At 37.9% G+C, this 18,950-nt stretch overlaps 1 protein-coding gene across 3 annotated transcripts in view; it reads left to right on the forward strand.

Annotated features, from left to right (window-relative positions):
* gnao1a (guanine nucleotide binding protein (G protein), alpha activating activity polypeptide O, a) overlaps positions 1 to 14,253 on the forward strand; it is a 91,214-nt gene extending 76,961 nt beyond the window's left edge. The window contains exons 6-8 of one of the 3 annotated variants that reach the window (XM_053623184.1): positions 2,269 to 2,398; positions 6,019 to 6,172; positions 11,789 to 14,253. In XM_053623184.1, the coding sequence (XP_053479159.1) occupies positions 2,269 to 2,398; positions 6,019 to 6,172; positions 11,789 to 11,976 (472 nt within the window). In that variant the 3' untranslated portion in view covers positions 11,977 to 14,253. Of the gene's footprint in view, positions 1 to 2,268; positions 2,399 to 6,018; positions 6,173 to 6,778; positions 7,504 to 10,406; positions 10,561 to 11,788 lie in introns of those variants that run through there. The other 2 variants (XM_053623183.1, XM_053623182.1) reach the window with 2 other exon arrangements.
* The last annotated feature ends 4,697 nt before the right edge of the window (positions 14,254 to 18,950 follow it).

Consider the following 18,950-nt stretch of genomic DNA (forward strand, 5'->3'; position numbering starts at 1 on the left):
TCCTCATCATTTCTGGAATTTCTTTCAACTTAGGCATAGTGTGTTACTGTAAGACCTTTTTAAACAACTTCATGCTGTTAAAAAGTTCTATTTAAATGTTGATTTGACTGAACAGGGTTTGCAGTAATCAGGCCTGGTTGCGTCTAGTCCATTATGAATGCAGTTTCGTAGATTGATAAACTGTATTTTGTGTTTACTCAGGTTGCCTTTGTTTTATCTTAGATTTTGTTTTAATTTCTTAAACAATTTAATATGAGATGTACATAAAAACAGAAGAAATACTTTTTTATAGCACTGTACATGCAGTGTAGTTCTTTATTAATGATCTTTAATCAAGCAGTGAGCTCTTCTTTATATAAATTGTTCATGCAATATTGGAAATCCGGAACAGGTACACAACATACAGCATGTGCATATTTGATTAGTACATATTATAGTACTTTATTAATCCCACAGCATTAATAAAGCATGACACTGAAGCACTTTTTCCCTGACTGTGGCAAGTTGCAGAGCCACAGCTCGAACCAAATCCGTTTGAACCAGAATACTTCGATTCGCTGCTGCCCATATCAATTTATATGAAGACTAGTGCTGTGTTTTAATACTGTAGGATTACTCACTTACTCATTCACTTTCAGTAATCACTTTATCCTGGTACGGGTCGTCGTGGATCTTGGAAATGCTGGGCATGAGATGGCAATACACCCTGGATGAGACACCAGTTCATCACAGGGCACCATGCACACACTCACTCATGCCTACAGGCAATTTATCTTATCTTATTCAACATACTGACATATTTTTGGGAGGTGGGAGGAAACCGTAGAACTGGAGGAAACCCACGTGAACATGGGGAGAACATGCGAAAAACCTCGACACAGATGGTAACTTGAGCTCAGGATCGAACCAAGGACCCAAGAAACAGCAATGTTGCTCACTGCACCAGTATGCCACCCATTGTAGGATTACTTAGCAGTGAATAGTAATACGCACTATAATGCTTCATATATGTACAGATTTGAACATATTTTTACTAAAGTTTTTTTATTTAGGTTAGGTTTTATTTAGGCATTCACCTGCAAAGTTTATTTTGGGAAATGAGCCAGTTTAACAAACAAATGCAGTCATCTTTAATCATTAAATACTATAACTTTGCTAAAGAGAAGCCTATTACGGTTCAGGAAAACCTGTAGTTTTGAGAGCTTTATATGGTAAAAATGTGTATTATTAATAGTTTATTAGTAATCCCACAACAGAAATGCTACACTAGCTTGTGCAAGACACAAAAGCACGAAAGTCTACTACATATTACTATTCTGTCCCTAAACCCTGTGACGAAATGCAAAACTTGTGAGGGAAGTTCACTGTGTTGCAAAGAGAAACAAAAATCTGTTTAAATCATCCAACATTTTCTGATGAGCGTGATGGCAGCGGTTTTTACAGAGCACTTATCATTACTCGTATATGACGAAGTTGTCTGCACACTTTTAAATATTCGGACACGCCCCAGGTTTTCAGTGCTGTGCTTAAGTATGTGGAATTAGCTGATAATCCTCTTTAATTTTAAGTTTAGTTCAAGTTTTGGTGCAGTCACGCAGGATATGATGCATTTAAGATATAAAGAATATCTGCAACTGATATCATTATTAACCTTTGCTGAGGTTAAATGTGAAGAGAGTTGCACATGAGTGTAGCTGTGTCTTATCTCTCCGTTTGCTCTTGCTGAAATTTGCTTTGCATGGGTGTCGAAGTAGGCTTATTGTACGATATGGTCACCACTCTGAGAAATCAGATACATTAGTTCATAAGTTTTTCATCAGTATGGCATTGATAATGTTATGAAAAGCTGTTATTGGCAACAAAATTGGTTAGGACCTAATTACACAAATATAAACTCAATTTGCCATCTCAAATAAACCTCTTATTAAACAGTTAAACAGTGTCTTATTACAGTATAAGTAATTTCATAGTTGCTTTCTTAATATGCTGGTTGAAACTTGAGTTGAGTTAGGAGCCTAGTTACATGGAGATTCAGATTAATTCCTCTGATGTGATTAAACTCATGATGTAATTATGAAACCCTTTGAAAAATGAGTCAGATGTATGTGGGAAATAATACAAAATATCCCCAAGAGTGCAAATGATGAGCAGTAGTTTGAAGCTTGTTCAGGTCTAACACTCTGAATGGCAATATGTTTATAAATGCTTGAGGTACCATATACAGTGTTGTGGGTGAACATGGGCTCAGGCTGTGTCATATCTTCACAGGCTGTTTGATGTGGGAGGCCAAAGGTCAGAAAGGAAGAAGTGGATCCACTGCTTTGAGGATGTGACCGCCATCATCTTCTGTGTGGCTTTAAGTGGTTATGACCAGGTGCTGCATGAAGATGAGACCACGGTGAGAGATATTCCCTACACACAGACTCTCCAAACACTCTCCACTACATACACAGCTACAGATACAAATTATGCTCTTCCTTTACATGTTTTACAAGAAAGACTACATTGAACCATGCATTATTTTTTATTAGAATACTTATTTCAACCAAACAGACAGCTCCATACTAACCAAACACACCCGATTCTTTTGGGTTTTGAAACACTGAAACAAAACGTATACAAAAACATTTAGAAAAGCATGAAACAGCCAAAAGTACAGTCAGATAACAGATTGAGATTATACAGTGGAGTGCAAAAGGTTGCATATCCTATGATTTTTGTGTAGAAAAAGGGTCTACTTTAAAAAAAAATAAAAAAAGTCAGCTGTGGGTGTTTCCTGAAAATTGATGAGCCAAAACATGACAATGTCAACACAGCTATTTAATAAGAATGTTTTGCTCTTTTTATAAAGGACATCCTGTTTTTTTTAAAGGAAGTATATGGCAAATTAATCTGTTACAATCATAACAGATATGAGAAGGATAAGAAGATATAAAACAAAGTAGCAGAGAATTACAATGATCCAAATGGTTAGAGGATGGGAAAGTGGTTGGGGGCCGTTTATAAATTCAAATGGTGGGTATACAGTACAAGGCATTAAAGAAAATATATAACGTATTCAAAAAGGGAGATGCAACCATTGTGTGTGCAAGGGAATACATCTGGAGAGCATGTATTAAATTTGTAGAAGCCCATTTTCATCAATTGAAGACAAAATTGTACTGTTTACTAAAACTTAATAGTGACATTTATCTAAATTGTGTTTTTGTTCCTTGAATGTTTCTCACAATAATGATATGATTGCTTTCAGATTAGATATTCACAGTACATACAGTTCAAACCCAGTGTTTGTATTTAAGAGTCTTTGAAAAGAATTTCATTTACATTTACCTTATTAACATAATGCACACTCAGTTATTCTTCTATTCTTGTTATAAACCGTTTTTTTTTTTTCAACCCATGCCTTTAGTCAGTTGTATACCTGAGTTTCAAGCTTTCTTCACTCTTCTAGGAGTTTCTGATATCCAAACTCACCACTGGCATTTAGTGCACACAAACATCTCATTTACATAGTGCCAGATTTTGAATGTGATGTACTTCTCACAATTGTTCTAGCAAAATGCCTATTAACCTCTCACTGCACATGTGAATTAGCGCTTGTTATTTATTAGAAAATCTGTGCCTGAATGTCTTGTTGCTATAAATTGAAATTTATTATTGATTTTGTTCTGAGAGTATGCAAACATTTGCATTTGACTATATCTCTTCAGTTGGAGGAAAACAACTGTTAGATTAGTTGATTTGTGAGGCCTTATACAGATGTCACAATTACTAAGTGTTTCACAGCTATTTGCTTATTTTATATCAGAACAAAACTAAAACTTTGTTTGTGGTTTGTTTTGGTTTCACATTGCTTATAATTATACACAAAGCAAAAAAGGGAAACAGCATTAGCCGAGTGGTGTTTGTTGAACAGTGTTGCAGAGCTACATTGCTAAATAAATTATTAAATATTGATCTTAATAACTAGCTTAAACTTTACTGTGTAACATATCCAGCATTTTTTTTATTTTTTATTGTTTTGTTATTTAGTCCAGATATCCAAAATTTACTGTGTTTCCGCAGCACTTCAGCACTGTTCTTTGGCCCAGTTTGTGTCTCACAAATCAAAATACACAACAGTGTTCAGTTCATTTCCTGCAGTTGGGTCATTTGAGTTGAGTCATGTGCTCACTGCAGTTGTACCACACGAGTTCGTTGGGAAGTTTGCCTCTCTCTCAAGCGTTCTCAGAAGTGTTATTTTGCTCATGCACTAAGGTTCGATTTAAATGGACTAAACTCCTAATTATATACTGCCTTGGTTGAATACATACAGACCAGCCTTCAGATTTCAATAACAGGCAGGAAAAAAAAAAAACTAATTAACACCACCCATGAATTCAAACATCTATCATTAGCATTACTTGTGAGCTATTACTATTCAATGAAGGCATTAAGTATACATCGAGTTCAATCTACAGTCAGTTTTCCTGCAGTCTGAAAACTGAAAAATGTATTGCCCTCCCTTTCAGGGTGAAAACAGATTGATTCTGTCAAAGCTACACAAGTCTTGAACTCATCCAGGCACACATTTCCATGACAGAACATCATAATATTTTAATGACACCTGCTGCTAAAGGTTTACCTGAATTTATGGCCTGATGGATCATAGCAGAACAGTGTAGATCTGTCCATTAGTCTTAATGCTGCTGGTGGATGGAAGCAGAGACCTTGCAGGAGATGGAAGCATTCATTATAAATTGTGGTTATTTATACAGAGATGAAAATGTAGGGCGTGGACAAACACACATGCTTATGTTCCCACATTTTGCTCTTCTCTTTTATTTCATCTTCTGAATATACCTCATCTCTGGCTACTGTTCCTTTTTCTGTATTTTCTCTTCCTCTGAAACACACACATACATGCTCAGTTACACAGCTCCTTACACTAACACTGTGTCCTCTTCTGTATACGATGTGCATGAGACTTTGACTTTTGCGCCGTTTCTCTCTGGAACCATGCTGTTCCTCACACCTTGGTGACTGGCTCTTCTTAAACTGATTTTCATCCCAGCCGTGTGGAGTGTGTGTATGGCTGTTGAGTGTGGATGGGGGAGGGGGTGGGGGCAGGGCTGTTGTGATATGACGCCTGTCTGGTCGTGCTGATCTTCTTCAGTGGCCTCGTGCCACCTCCTCTGCGTGTACATGTCTCCCTCCGACCATCTCAGCTCCTCTTCTGCCGTCTCTCACCACGGCCCCGCTATCTAACCAATCGTCAAATGCTAAAAAAGCAAAACTGGCTCTTCAGATGGCCCATCCACCAGAACATAACCACAGGTATGAACCCCACCCCCACTGCCAAAGAGCAATGTAATGAAGAAAAGCAGCTCTTTCACAAACAGCTTTTTTTTTTTAAAACACTTTTTTTTTTTTTTGCCTTGTGTGCACATCCTGTTGTGTTGGTGCATTCTGTTCATTGTAGTTCCCTGTCAAAAAGATAGGGGGAAAATCATTAATATTTTATCTATAGATGATTGACTGCTCTAAATTAAATGTTCAAATCATATAAGTTGTGTCCTCACTCATTCCTCCCATTACTACTGAAATTCTGATCAGTTTCCAGCTATCATTCATCTGATAAATTGTCCAATACAGTAACACGTACTTAACATAGACACACGTGCTGCTGAAATTATTACTGTACATGCTCCCACTCTGTCCTCATTATGCTGTTATAGCTAACATTATAATGCATCACCTTGCCTGGGGATGTGGCTTTCTCATTTATGAATTTACTTGCATGCTGGAACATTTCCTAATTTTACTGATTTCCTATTTTTCCTTTCGCTGCTTATACTGCCATATACAGTATTCTAATAATCCCATGTTCTGATAATTGGTTCTAATAATAATACTCATGTGTGATTTTCTGAGAGAGTGTGTGTGTGTGTGTGTGTGTGTGTGTGTGTGTGTGTGTGTGTGTGTGTGTGTGTGTGACTCTGAGCAGGCAGTCTGACACCTTGTTTTTTGATTCCACAGAACCGCATGCATGAGTCCTTGAAGCTGTTTGACAGCATCTGCAACAACAAATGGTTCACAAACACCTCCATCATTCTTTTCCTTAACAAGAAGGACATATTTGAGGAGAAAATAAAGAAATCGCCTTTAACTATCTGCTTCCCTGAGTACACAGGTAAAAGTGTCACCCTGACAGCTGTTCTTTCAGTCACGTGCAAATGAGATTTCTAGGGGAAGAAAGCCACCTAGGAGTCAATAGGTGAAAAAGAAGCAGAATAAAAAAAATTGACTATAGAGTGGTGGCAAATTACCATTGCTAATCTTCCAGGCAAGATGTTTTTCTTCATTCAGATGGATAGTCCTCTTTTCGCTGTGAAGACTCCATGTGTACAGATCAGTTTATAGAGGAATGCAGCCAAGTCCACTGCCCTTTCTGCCTATCCATTTTCATTGTATACAACCGCCTACTTACTTATCTTGCCATAGCATCAGTATACTGCCATATTTCATCACAGTCACATTGTCATGTCTTGAGCCTATTACATGATCACTGTGTGGCCTAAATTTTTACAGCCTGAGATTTCATAACATCCTTTTGTTTCCCCTGCACTGCTTTTATGCTACCGTTTCATATTTTTATACGTCCAAACTTCTTCTCCTTTTCTGTCTGCTATTGTATTTGGAAACCCCTACCATCCTACTTCCTCTTTTCTCCATCACTTCATTCTGTGCTCCTCCACTCTTCCTTTGCCTTCGCTTTCTGCTTCGTGCGGTGCTTCAGGGCTGGACACGTTCCTGGAAGCCGTGGCTTACATCCAGTCACAGTACGAAAGCAAGAACAAGTCCTTCAATAAGGAGGTGTACGCTCACATCACCTGCGCCACTGACACCAACAATATCCAGTTCGTCTTCGACGCCGTCACTGATGTCATCATCGCCAACAACCTGCGTTTCTGTGGTCTTTACTGAGCCCAGGCCTGCTGTCAGATCTGTTATGCGCCCTTGTTTTATTCTCTGTGTCTAACTCTCCAGTGATGGACAGCAGAATGAAAGCTAATCAAAGAGCCTCTTCAGTCCTAAACAAGGAGATAAACTCAATTTAAAGATTAAGACCCAGCTACTGATTTAGGCACAGCGTGGAAGTGAATTCTCACATCTCACATCACATCATGTTTATGAAATGTTTAAACCAGCTGGCACAGGGAAAAGTTAGCAGCTGAATTCATTTAATTACTCTGCTATCTTTGTCCTGTAAATGTCGCCTTTTCTGTCCCCATAATTGTTTAATATTAAAATTATCTCAATCAAAGGTTAAAATAATGAACTCAAACATGGTCAAATCATCAGTAAAATCTTGTTGTCTTGAAATATTTTTTCCTTTATTAATTTTGAAACACATGTATATTAGTCCTTTGAGACCATCTCATATTTACAATTCCATAGGTAAGTGTATGTGTGTGTGTGTGTGTGTGTGTGTGTGTGTGTGTGTGTATATATATGTATATATATGTGTATATATATATGTGTGTGTAATATATATATATATATATATATATATATATATATATATATAATTGTCAAGACTTGAATGTTGATGAAACTCATTAACTAAATGCCATTAAAAGTTTCACCCAACAAATGATGCCTTGAGCAAGCTCTACTGCAGTAATAGCGCCGTCTCAACGTTAAAAAAACAATCTCGAGTATGCTACTCGGTCAAATTATACACTATACCGGTTTTCAGCTACACCTCTTTTGCTGGTTTATTTGTATTATTCCTATTCAACTTTAAACGCTAAAAGTACAAGGTTTTATTTCTTCTGTCAGACTGAAGGTACAATGTGTATGTTTTTTTTTTTTTAAATCTCTTACATTATGTTCAGTTGTTCATGGTGTATATAGTCAAAACTGTAATTTCACTTTGATTTATTCAGCAGATCAGAGATATTAACAGAAACTGAAGTTTAATTAGGAATGATCAAACCATTTGTGTGTGTGGTTTTTTTTGTTTGTTTGTTTTGTTTTTAACTGTCTGGTGGTGCTGTGCTTTAAGCTTATGCATCCAAAGCAGTCAATGCGCATTTGGCCGTCTGTCATTCTGTACAGTTTAATCATAGTGTCAGAATGGCTAATCTAGTATGCCTCAGGTTGTTTGCTGTTTGTTTTGGCCTTATTCTGTAATTTTGCCTACTGAAAGCCTTCAATCAATCTCTTTTTGTCTCCCCCGACCTCCGAATTTGTGTGATTGCTTGTTGTGTGCTGATATCCTTTCCTAACTTTTATCATATGTCTGAGAGGAAGAGAATTCACTGGGAGGCAGGAAGTGTTTTTAATATGGGTTAGGCTGGCTGAATAAAGCAGGAAGAGCAGGCAGTTATTTGTTAAGGTGGGAAGGCGTGACTAAGAGTCATGGGATTCTGTATATCTGGATTTAATTAGAAATAAATGTGCTGTTGTAGTTACAGACACATTCACATGCAGTGTTCTTTCTGCAATTTAACTAATTAGGACCGCTTTGAGAAAGTGGAATACTGGCTCAGAAGACACTCGGCACATACAGGACTTCTGTACATATTATCTGCATCGATGTATGTCAAGCTAGGTAGCCGTTTCACTAATGGATGGCCTCAGAGCTATATTTGCCATAGATGTTAGGTGTCCTAATTTTCCCATTACTCCTTGATTGTACAGCACCACTGGGAGTATCATCGCTGGGTCACCTTATGGAACTTAATTGTCGCAATTGTAAGCCTTTAGTAGTCATTTGTTCCATATGCTGGAAACTCCAAAACCAAAGTGGCAGCACATCAGGGTAGTTGCACTGCAGCGTTTCTCATTAACTATATTTGGTGCATAAAGTAATATAAAGGGTTGAGATTGTGCTTATTAACTGGCAAGGTGATGTCCTAGAGCCAGTTATTTTCCCCCAATGAAGGGAACCATTTTTAGGTGAGATGAAGCTTCACAATAGGATGTTCTGCTGGCGATGACGCAAGCTTCTCCTGCTGTTGTTCAAGTGCGTGTGCGTGCGTGCGTGCGTGCGTGCGCGTGCGTGCGAACACCGGCTTAGTGACAGATGAGCATTGCATTCTGAATCGGTGAGCTCTCAGCATCTCAGCTGGAAGGTCATTATGTATCTTGTTGCAAACACAAACAAACTATCCACATTCTTATGTGAGAGCCTTTTCACATTGACGTCGACCTTCTCCCAGCTCCCTATCTCTCTTGCTTAATTTCTCCCCATCTCTCTTCCAAAGATGTTTAATGGGCATGGCCTTAAAGCTAGCTTTTCCACCAGAGTAGTGGTGCATAAGCTTTGTGCTGCTGCTTAGGTGAATGATGGGCATCAGCTTGTGTGGCCCAGGTGAAAAGGAAATGATGTGTTGGTCCAGAGACTTATGGGAAATGAAGTTTTTGGCCACGTAAAGAGATTTGTGGGTAATTTGATTAGTGCACATTGAGTAACTAATAACTGATTGTTCTTGTGGTTTTATTTGGTCTACAACAGCTGGTACTGTGGCCAAACTGCTGTCAGCATGGGCGCTGATGTATGATTGGATAGAAATAATACATTTGACATCATATTACCTGTTGGAATCAGTTTTCTGGCCAGTAAAAAAGGGGACTGTTTATAAAAAAATTTTTTAAAAAGTCAGAAAGCAGTGTCCTGTCTTTATGCCGTTTCATAGTCGCAAAGGGTGTTTAAATATCTTTCATCTTTCAACAGTCATTTTGTGTTGATTCGTTCACTGCAAGCAGCATTATTGGACTTTTAGCCAACGCATGATTAGGTTATATAATACAGGACACTTGCAGCACAGTTGGATGGTGGTTTTAAATATTGCCATCCATAATTGGAAGAATCTGGATTAGAGAAGTAATTTTATTATAGGTATAAGTGCCAAGCGCTGGGTGCTGTATTATAGTGCCATCTGTTCACACTTTCATTGCAAAGCACCTAGATGTAAACTCTGTGTATTCCGCTGATATCTGATCACAGCATCACTGTGTCTCTGTCAGTTTTATGTCTATCTGCTGTAGTTGTGTCAGTCACTGCTCTTGATTTATTTATTCAAAAATGGGTGTGTATTTGTGTATATGTATTTATATAAAATGAATAAAGTGCCACTTGAAATTTATCGTGTGGGCCTAATTGTGCCTCGTGTCTGCCTTTCTGCGTACAACCACACATCCGGGTCACACCCTTGCACTCTCGCTCTCAAACCCTCACACGGAAGAATATGACTCAAGAATATGATTTTCTGAACAGGGTAGGGACATCTGCGTCCCTCGTCCTACTTGTGGACCACAGCTCACCTACCTTGGCCTTAATCACCTTTCCTTTCCTATTTTTCTCTGGCTAACCTGTTCTGCATTCTTTCTCTCTTTATTCTGTTCTTTCCCTGCAGAATCGCATGCACGAGTCTCTTATGCTGTTTGATTCCATCTGCAACAACAAATTCTTCATTGACACTTCCATCATTCTCTTCCTCAACAAGAAAGACCTATTTGCTGAAAAGATCAAGAAATCACCCTTGAGTATCTGTTTCCCAGAGTACACGGGTAAGAACGCACACAGATTCTGCCACATTATTATTTTTTCTTAGGATAATTGTTTTTTCACTTCATGTAACACCCACCAAGGCTGGAACGAACTTCACTGGAAATCTAAGCTGAATTAGTATGTAACTGAATTTTGTCTGAGATTAAAATGAATGATGCAGAGTTCTGTCATGAGAATTATGCTTTTGATCAGTCTTCATTAGAGGCTTGAGTTTCATTTGGCTTGCTTTTCTCCATGGTTTGATATTCTATCTAGCCATATTAAGCTGTTGGTTATAAAGGTGTGATGCTTACTGAAATTTATACATGAAAGGACCAGTAGGGAAATCATTGGAATTTTGTGGACCATTAAATCATAAGACAACTACCAACTGGGAGGGTGATGGCTATGATGTGCTTTCTCCGAGAGACGTGAAACCAGTGAAGCACTTCTTTTCAAACTGATGCTCATGCAGCATCACTGGGCAGCTTAAGACACTCTGAGGAAAGCCCTGTCCACCCTCTTCCACATACATGAACACACAGACGTCCATGACTGGCTAGTGTCACTGTGATTGACAGAGGAGGGAGTAGGATGTCCCTCCCACCCAGAGAGCACTGCCAATATTGCTTCTGGCCACAGATGACTGGTGCATCGTTGGGATTTGAACTTGGGAACCCTGCATCGCTCTTATCACTCATGCCAGGGAGACAGGCTATTATGCCGAGCGCTTGTCTTACAGCAGGATAGTTTTGACAAATGATGCAAAATGTGTTAGCTTTTTAAAAAATAGCATGAAAGAAGAGACCATGTAGAGTGTATAAATGTAATTGTCGCTGACGAGGGAAAGCGAGAGCCGCAAGAAGTTATCTATAAATAAAGTTTTAGAAGATCCCGATGGCATTTCTATACAAGGACGAGCCTGAGTCACTCTGTGGAAGAACTTCTTATATTTTCCTTCTTTTCAGCGTTTACCGAGTGATCTTTCGTTCACTTTTTTTACTCACTTGAGTACTGGCTGCTTTATCATCATGTGCAGGGGACAGCGTTATTTTAATGCAGGTGAAATAATGTTTGTCAGTATTAAAGATGTGAACGCCATTGAAACTGGTCATGAAAGACACTTCTTTCTCATTTCTGTTCCTACCTCTTTTTTTGTTTCTCTTCCTTTTTTTTAAAATTATTTTCTTGTTCTCTCACTCCTCCACTGTCTCTCCTCTCCCACTTTGCTCACTGTTTCCTCTTCAGGCCCTAACACTTATGATGATGCAGCCGCTTACATCCAAGCACAGTTCGAGAGCAAGAACCGCTCACCCAATAAGGAGATCTACTGTCACATGACCTGTGCCACGGACACAGGGAACATCCAGGTGGTGTTCGACGCGGTCACTGACATCATCATTGCCAACAACCTGCGAGGCTGCGGCTTGTACTGAGGCCACTCTTACTCTCTCGAGCCAATTCCTTTGGAAATGATTATTATCAAAAATGCAAGTTGGTAAATAATAATGATGATAATTTTAAAATAGGCATATATATATATATATAAATACTATACATAAAATGTTTTTAGTTTGTCAAAGAGCTGCCAACAGAACTGATTTCTTATAGAAACCCAGCCTTTATGGTTTTAGAACAAAGTTGGGACCTTTTTTGTTTTCTTCTTTGCTGTTTAATGTTTTGTTTTTCCCGTATTTTCCACTGTCTTTTTTTGGTTTAAACTAAACCCTTATTTTTGTTCTCAGAAATATCTTTCTTTTACTATATTTTTATGTTTTTGTTTATTGTGTGTATATTTATTATGTGTATATCAGTCAGGGGGGCTGAGTGATGCACATTTTGCCTGAGTATACAATGTTACGCTAATGATTATGTAATTATTATGTATGCTAATGATGAGGTAATGGGGAAAACATCAACAACAAAAAAGCTGTATCAATGGCTTAGACAGTTAGTCGTGAGCACCAGGGATAAAAGTCAGTCAAAGCCAAACTGCAGCTGTAGCGTGTTCCTGTACTTTGGGTTTTAATTAGATTGGGTTTTCACGGCAACATTTGTTCTGTTTGCTGGTCAATGTTAAAGAAGGTGAACCCCCAGGACTGCACCCTACACGCTTCCTTTTCTTGTTTTGTTGAGTATTGTTTAGTCTATGTGTTCTGTTACTGGCGTGTGCCAGCTGAATTTGCTGTTGGTGTCTGGGGCCATGCCGAGTATGATTTTGAGCCCCTTGACTAGTTCCTGATTATTAAAAATTTTCATATCAGTGCCAACCTTGTGAAAACGATGGGTCTGGGAAACTAGCAACACTAGTAAACTATAATGACAAGCTTATTAACACTGTTGTATAAGGAACTTCTACTTTTTTTTATTATTGTTTTATTAATTTATTAATTTATTTATTTATCACCCACTATTCCCACTATCCCACCTTCCCTCATTACTCTCTTTTCCTAGACGTCCTGAATTAGTTTGTCTCCAGGCTGGGTAACAGAGTCAGTCCCCTCTGAAAGGTCCTGACACACACAGCATGATCCTTTTGGCCTTTGTATAAAGAAACAGCTACCTGCTTCACTTAGGTAAAATCAAAGAATAAATGATTCAAAGAAAAACCCACAAAAGGCAAAAAAAAAAAAAGCAAAAAAAAGTAAAAAATAAAAAAAGGAAAGAAAATAAAAAATAGCAACAAAGGGAGAGAATTGTGTAAGCTGGGTTTGGGGGGAGGGGAGGGGAGGGGTGGTTTGGGACAAATACCCTCATAACCGACAATATGGTGCCGAATGGATGATGGAAATTGGGCTGCGTGTCTTTATAAGAGGCTGTAGATCCTCTGGTTCTAGATTCTTTTCACATAGACTTAATCCAAAATAATAATTGACAGTAATAAACAGTGATAATGAAGATAATATTAAAAAAAATTCTGTAATATTAAAAGTATATCACTTGTGCTTTGTAGCTACATAACATTTTTCCTCCTCTCCAACCCCCCCCCCCCCCCCACCCCACACACACACATTTTTTTTTAAAGAGAAATGTATTTCAAGGGTTCCTGCAATTCACTCTTGAAGCACTCTTACTGACCAATGTTGATGTTGAACTGTACCAATTCCCTTTTGCCTGTTTGTCCTCCATTTCAGTAATTAGCCAGAAAAAGAAAACAGTATATGTATCTTTTTGTTTATTTATTTATGGATTTTTTATTTTTTATTTTTTTGAAGAATCACTTTGTGGTGTGCAAGCCCAAAGGGGTGGATGCACTAGGCTGTACAGACTTCATGCGCTTTCTCTTCCTCATGCATTATTTCTTTTGGGGGGGAATTGTATTCAAGAGAAAAAAAGAAAACTCTTTCCAGGTCTGCATAGAAAAGCACAGCTCTCACTTGACACACGTAGATTTGGAATGATGTACATCACCTTCCTCTACCTGCCGCCTTAGTTTGACTAATGGAAAAAGAAGATGAAGGGGGAAAAAAACACTCAAGCCCTGTGTATAATAACATGTACCAGTTATGCTTTGGGATATTCTTTTCTCCACATGCCCCTTCCCTAATTTTCCTTTGGCCTTTCTTTTTACCCTCTTCCAGTGAATGCTTTCTGTGCTGCTTATTTCTCCCTCTACTTTAGTGAATGGTTGTTCTTTCATGTGGGATGTTCGTGCTGGAAAACCAATCGAATGTAGTGTTTACATTAAAAGCCACAGTTTTCATGACTACAAACCTCTAGCTGTCAGGTTTTGATTCTTGTCTATCTCTCCTTATTGCTCATGAATGGTTATTTGTACTGTGTGCATTACGCATGATCAAAGTACCTATGGGAGAAAAAGTCAAGCTTGTGTTGAAACTGAACATTACAATCTTAGTTAACATTTCTCATGTGACAAAAAACACAAACGTAGAGATTCATCAGTTAAGCAATAACTAAATGGCTTTAAGGCATCCTTATTAAAGCACTTGTATTGTGGGCTACATGTATCAAACTGCCCAGAATACAAATGCTGTTCGACTATCAGATGCTTACTTTATCCCTAAAGTGATCTGATTCTGAGATCTGATTCTGAGCTGTTCCAAGATACAATCCATTCAGCATTCAGATTTCCGTTTATTTATTTTATAGTTTACTCTTAAATGAATTCAAAAAATTTTTAATCAATTTGCAAAAAAATACTACATAATGGAAAAACCAGAAGCAGGTTTGTTTAAATCGGTCCTTTTCTAACCTAAATAAAGTTCTTGTGTGGTAAACAAGTTAATTGGACATGATCTGGAAACGCACACATCTAATAAAGACCTTCATGTCAGAGCGAAAAAACAGGCCAAAGATCAAAGGAATGGTCCATAAACCTCTGAGGCAGGATTGTGTTGAGGCACTGACCTGGTGAAAGTACCAAAAAATCAGCAACTTTCAAGGTTCCAAAGAACACTGCAGCTTCTTAAGTTGAAACAAGCTCTGTATTGGCTGTCCATACAAATTTAGCAAAAGGGGAGCGAAGGGCTTTAGTCAGAAAGGTGACCAAGAACCCAAGTCACTCTGATGTTTTGAGTGTCATCTTTGGAGATGGGAGAATCTACCAGATGGACAACTAGCTCTTCACTAATCAGGCCTTTGGGGTTTGACCTGATGAATGCCACTCCCCAGTGAAGGGCACATAATGGCTCCAAAAGGCATCTAAAGACCATGAGAAGCAAACTTGTATGGTCTGATGAAACCATGATTGAGCTCATTGACCTGAATGCCAAGATATAGATCTGGAGAGTGCTGCTCATCAATGTTGAAGCATAGTGGTGGCAGCATCATGCGGTGGGGATGTTTTTCAGATGTTTTTCAAAACACACAGCCAAGACTAGCCACTCCTTGTCCTATAGAACTGGCTTTGAGAATACATCTATGAATATCTTTTAGTAGCTAGAAAAGTCGCCACACACTAAATTACTTAAGGCTGTAATTGTTTCTGAGAGTGCTCAAAGAGTCTGAATACTTGTATAATTGTGATATTTTGGTTCTTTAAAAAAATGCAATTAAAAATGCAAACCTCTTAAACTTTTATTATAGAATATTGTTTGCAGATTGATTAGTAAAAAAAAAACCCAACAACAATAGGATGTAATAAATTGACGGGGAAAAGTGGTTTGAATACTTTCTGAATGCCTATACACTGTATGGTCTGAAAGTGTGGGCCCACTAGCAATCAGTTAATACATCAATGATGTAAAACTAGTGCAATTTTGACAATTTAGAAGTTTCTCAAATTACATAAGCCTTCACTAATAGAAGAGGAAAAATAGTGCTGAGCTGGATCAGGTCATAATTAGATTCATCAGATCATAATGCAGAAGACATGTGGCTGATCAGTGCTCAGTGGAGAGCTCGAGGAAGTGTGTCACAGCATAAGAAACCTCGGAGGAAGGAAACTCTGCCTGCTGGCTAATGGAACGTTTCTCAAGACATTTAGATGTTCTATCCCATAGTCCTTCAGGAGCGTGACGCTCGGTGTAAATGATGAGGTGATGATTTGTGCAGGAGTGAGGAAAAAAAAACCAATCCAAAAATAGGGTGCAAAGCCAAGCAAATATAGAAAATTAATTCTGTCTACCTGACTCTTTATGAAAGATTTTGAGTGTGTTGTGCAGTTGTTTGAATCTGATTCATCTAGTTATGTAGCAGACAAAATATGTAGTGAAAAAATAATTGAGATCATTACAATTTGAACAGTACTGTGCACATTTAGGACTGCATCTGTTAAAAAGGATGGATTTGGGGATAGCTTTTTCTCTTTCGTAGCTAATCTATTCAACATAATGAGTGTCCAACTGGGTTGAAATAAATTGGTCTATGATTATGGGAACAGTGTGCAGGCATTTTCTATATTCCTCCCTGAGGAATTTTTCCTTTCCACTGTTTCCACCTTTGAACAGGCTTCAGTATTTCACACTGCAACACACAGGAAGGCTAAAGATCTGAAGGAGATGGTGAATGAGATCTTCTTTCTCCCTCTTCTGGCTAAAATGTCTAATAGCCTCTTTTCTGTATTACAATGACAGAAATAATGCAACATGCCCACACAAAGGTGTTCTGTGCCAATACACAATTCAGTATCCATAATAATGCTTCAGTCTTTCTATGACAGCATCCAAGTAAATCTCTGCATCTGGCCTATAGCTATTATACATCTGTAAATGTTAATGTTATATGGGTAAGAACCTGTAGGCCATGCCAGTCATCATATAGTGAGATTATTTATATATATATATATATATATATATATATATATATATATATATATATATATATATATATTGGCATGGCATATAGGTTCTTACCTATATAGCATTAAACCAGCCAAATCCAAGCCATCAAAACTCAATAAATTTGCTTATGATATGTCTATGGCCCTTGTCCTTGTAAGCTACTTTGTTTTACGCACACATACACGCACACACACACACACACACACACACACACGGTTATTTATAGTGCAGCACCACCATCTGCTTGTTGCTAGGAGACAGCCGGGTGCAGATTTCTTGAGCAAGCAATCCCCGTCACTTACATCACACACCGTTTCATGCATTTTGTCACCTTCATGAAAGGGTGGATTTGAGATTTCAAACCAAGGCACAATCCAGTATACGCACGTACAAGCGATCCAGTACAAGTTCTGGAATTTGTAAAGCTAATTGTGATACTCTTTACAAATACCAGCAGTTTTGCCTTGTGTTACATTATTTAATGCCATTCAATTTGTAAGCAAATACAGTGCTATATCAAATACCATCATATCAGATTGTAAGGTTATCACACCATGACTTTTTCTAATGGGTATTCTAGAGAGAAATATAATAAAGAGAATATTGTGTGGTCTGTATGTTATTGCTTTTATCTCAAAGTTCACCTACTGAGTCAGCTGAAGATATAAAAGCCTCCTTTGCTCCTTTACTCTCTAGTGATGGAATGATGCACCAGACACACTTTCCTTCCACTTATCTTTTTAGACTCACTGTATTCAATTATGGCCACCACTCAAGTGTGACTTCTAAGATATCATCAACTTGCAGAAATGAAGGAGCTCTGAGTATTGTGGAATAATTATTATTCTCATGTTTTCAAAAATAAACCAACTTAAAGACACAAAATATTGTGAATTATGCATTTTGCTTAATAATATAGGTACATTTGTGTTCAGTGCAATTCTGATTGCGTTATCTCCAAAGTCTATGTGCCCTTGGTATCCACTGTTTACTTCTTTTATTGGCCATTTCACTTTATGAACAACCTTTATGAACACGTTTTTTCCAGTATCTGCTTTTCCAATAAAGAAAGCAATTTAATATTCCAATATCATGAATGCAAGTAGGCTATGTGTTTATTGCCAATTCTATTCTATCCTGCCTAAATATATCACATCACATCACATCATATATACAGTGGTGCTGGAAAGTTTGTGAACCCTTTACAATATATATCTGAATAAATATGACCTAAAACATCATCAGATTTTCACACAAGTCCTAAAAGTAGACAAAGAGAACCCAATTAAATAACTGAGACAAACATATTGTACATGGTCATTTATTTATTGAGGAAAATTATCCAATATTACATATCTGTGAGTGGCAAAAGTATGTGAATCTCTAGGATTAGCAGTTAATTTGAAGGTGAAATTAGAGTCAGGTGTTTTCATTCAGTGGGATGACAATCAGTGTGAGTGAGTGCCCTGTTTTATTTGAAGAATGGGGATCTATCAGAGTCCGAGCTTCACAACACGTTTGTGGAAGTGCATCATAAGATGAAAAAAGACGATTTCTGAGGGCCTCAGAAAAAGAGTTGTTGAAGCTTATCAGGCTGGAAAATGTTACAAACCCATCTCTAAAGAGTTTGGAACCCAACAATCCACAGTCAAAAGCAAGCAGTTGATGTGAGGAAACCCACCAACATCCCAGAGTTGAAGCTGTACTGTACTGAGGAATGGGATAAAATTCCTTGTAGACCATGTGCAGGACTGATCAACAGTTACTGGAAACACACCAGATACTGAAAGTAAAGGTTCACATACTTTTGCCACTCACAGATCTGTAATATTGGATCATTTCCCTCAATAAATAAATGACCAAGTAATATTTTTTTGTCTCATTTGTTTGATTTGATTATCATTGTCTACTTTTAGTTTGGAAAATCTGATGATGTTTTAGGTCATATATTGATATATAGAAAAATCTAAAGGTTTTTTTTTTCAAGCGCCACTGTAACATCCTGCAGGTTGTGTGCTGTAAAACTCTTCAGCACCTATTCTAAATGTATTACAAACAGAAAAGTAGAGAAGCTAATCCCGATGATGGGAGGGGATATGAAAGAAATATGTCGACCTGGGCAAGTATTAAAGCTATTTCAAGGCTTCATGTTTAGTGTGTGTGTGTGT

This window comes from Ictalurus furcatus, chromosome 4 (genome assembly GCF_023375685.1).
Source record: "Ictalurus furcatus strain D&B chromosome 4, Billie_1.0, whole genome shotgun sequence".
Lineage (NCBI taxonomy): Eukaryota > Metazoa > Chordata > Actinopteri > Siluriformes > Ictaluridae > Ictalurus > Ictalurus furcatus.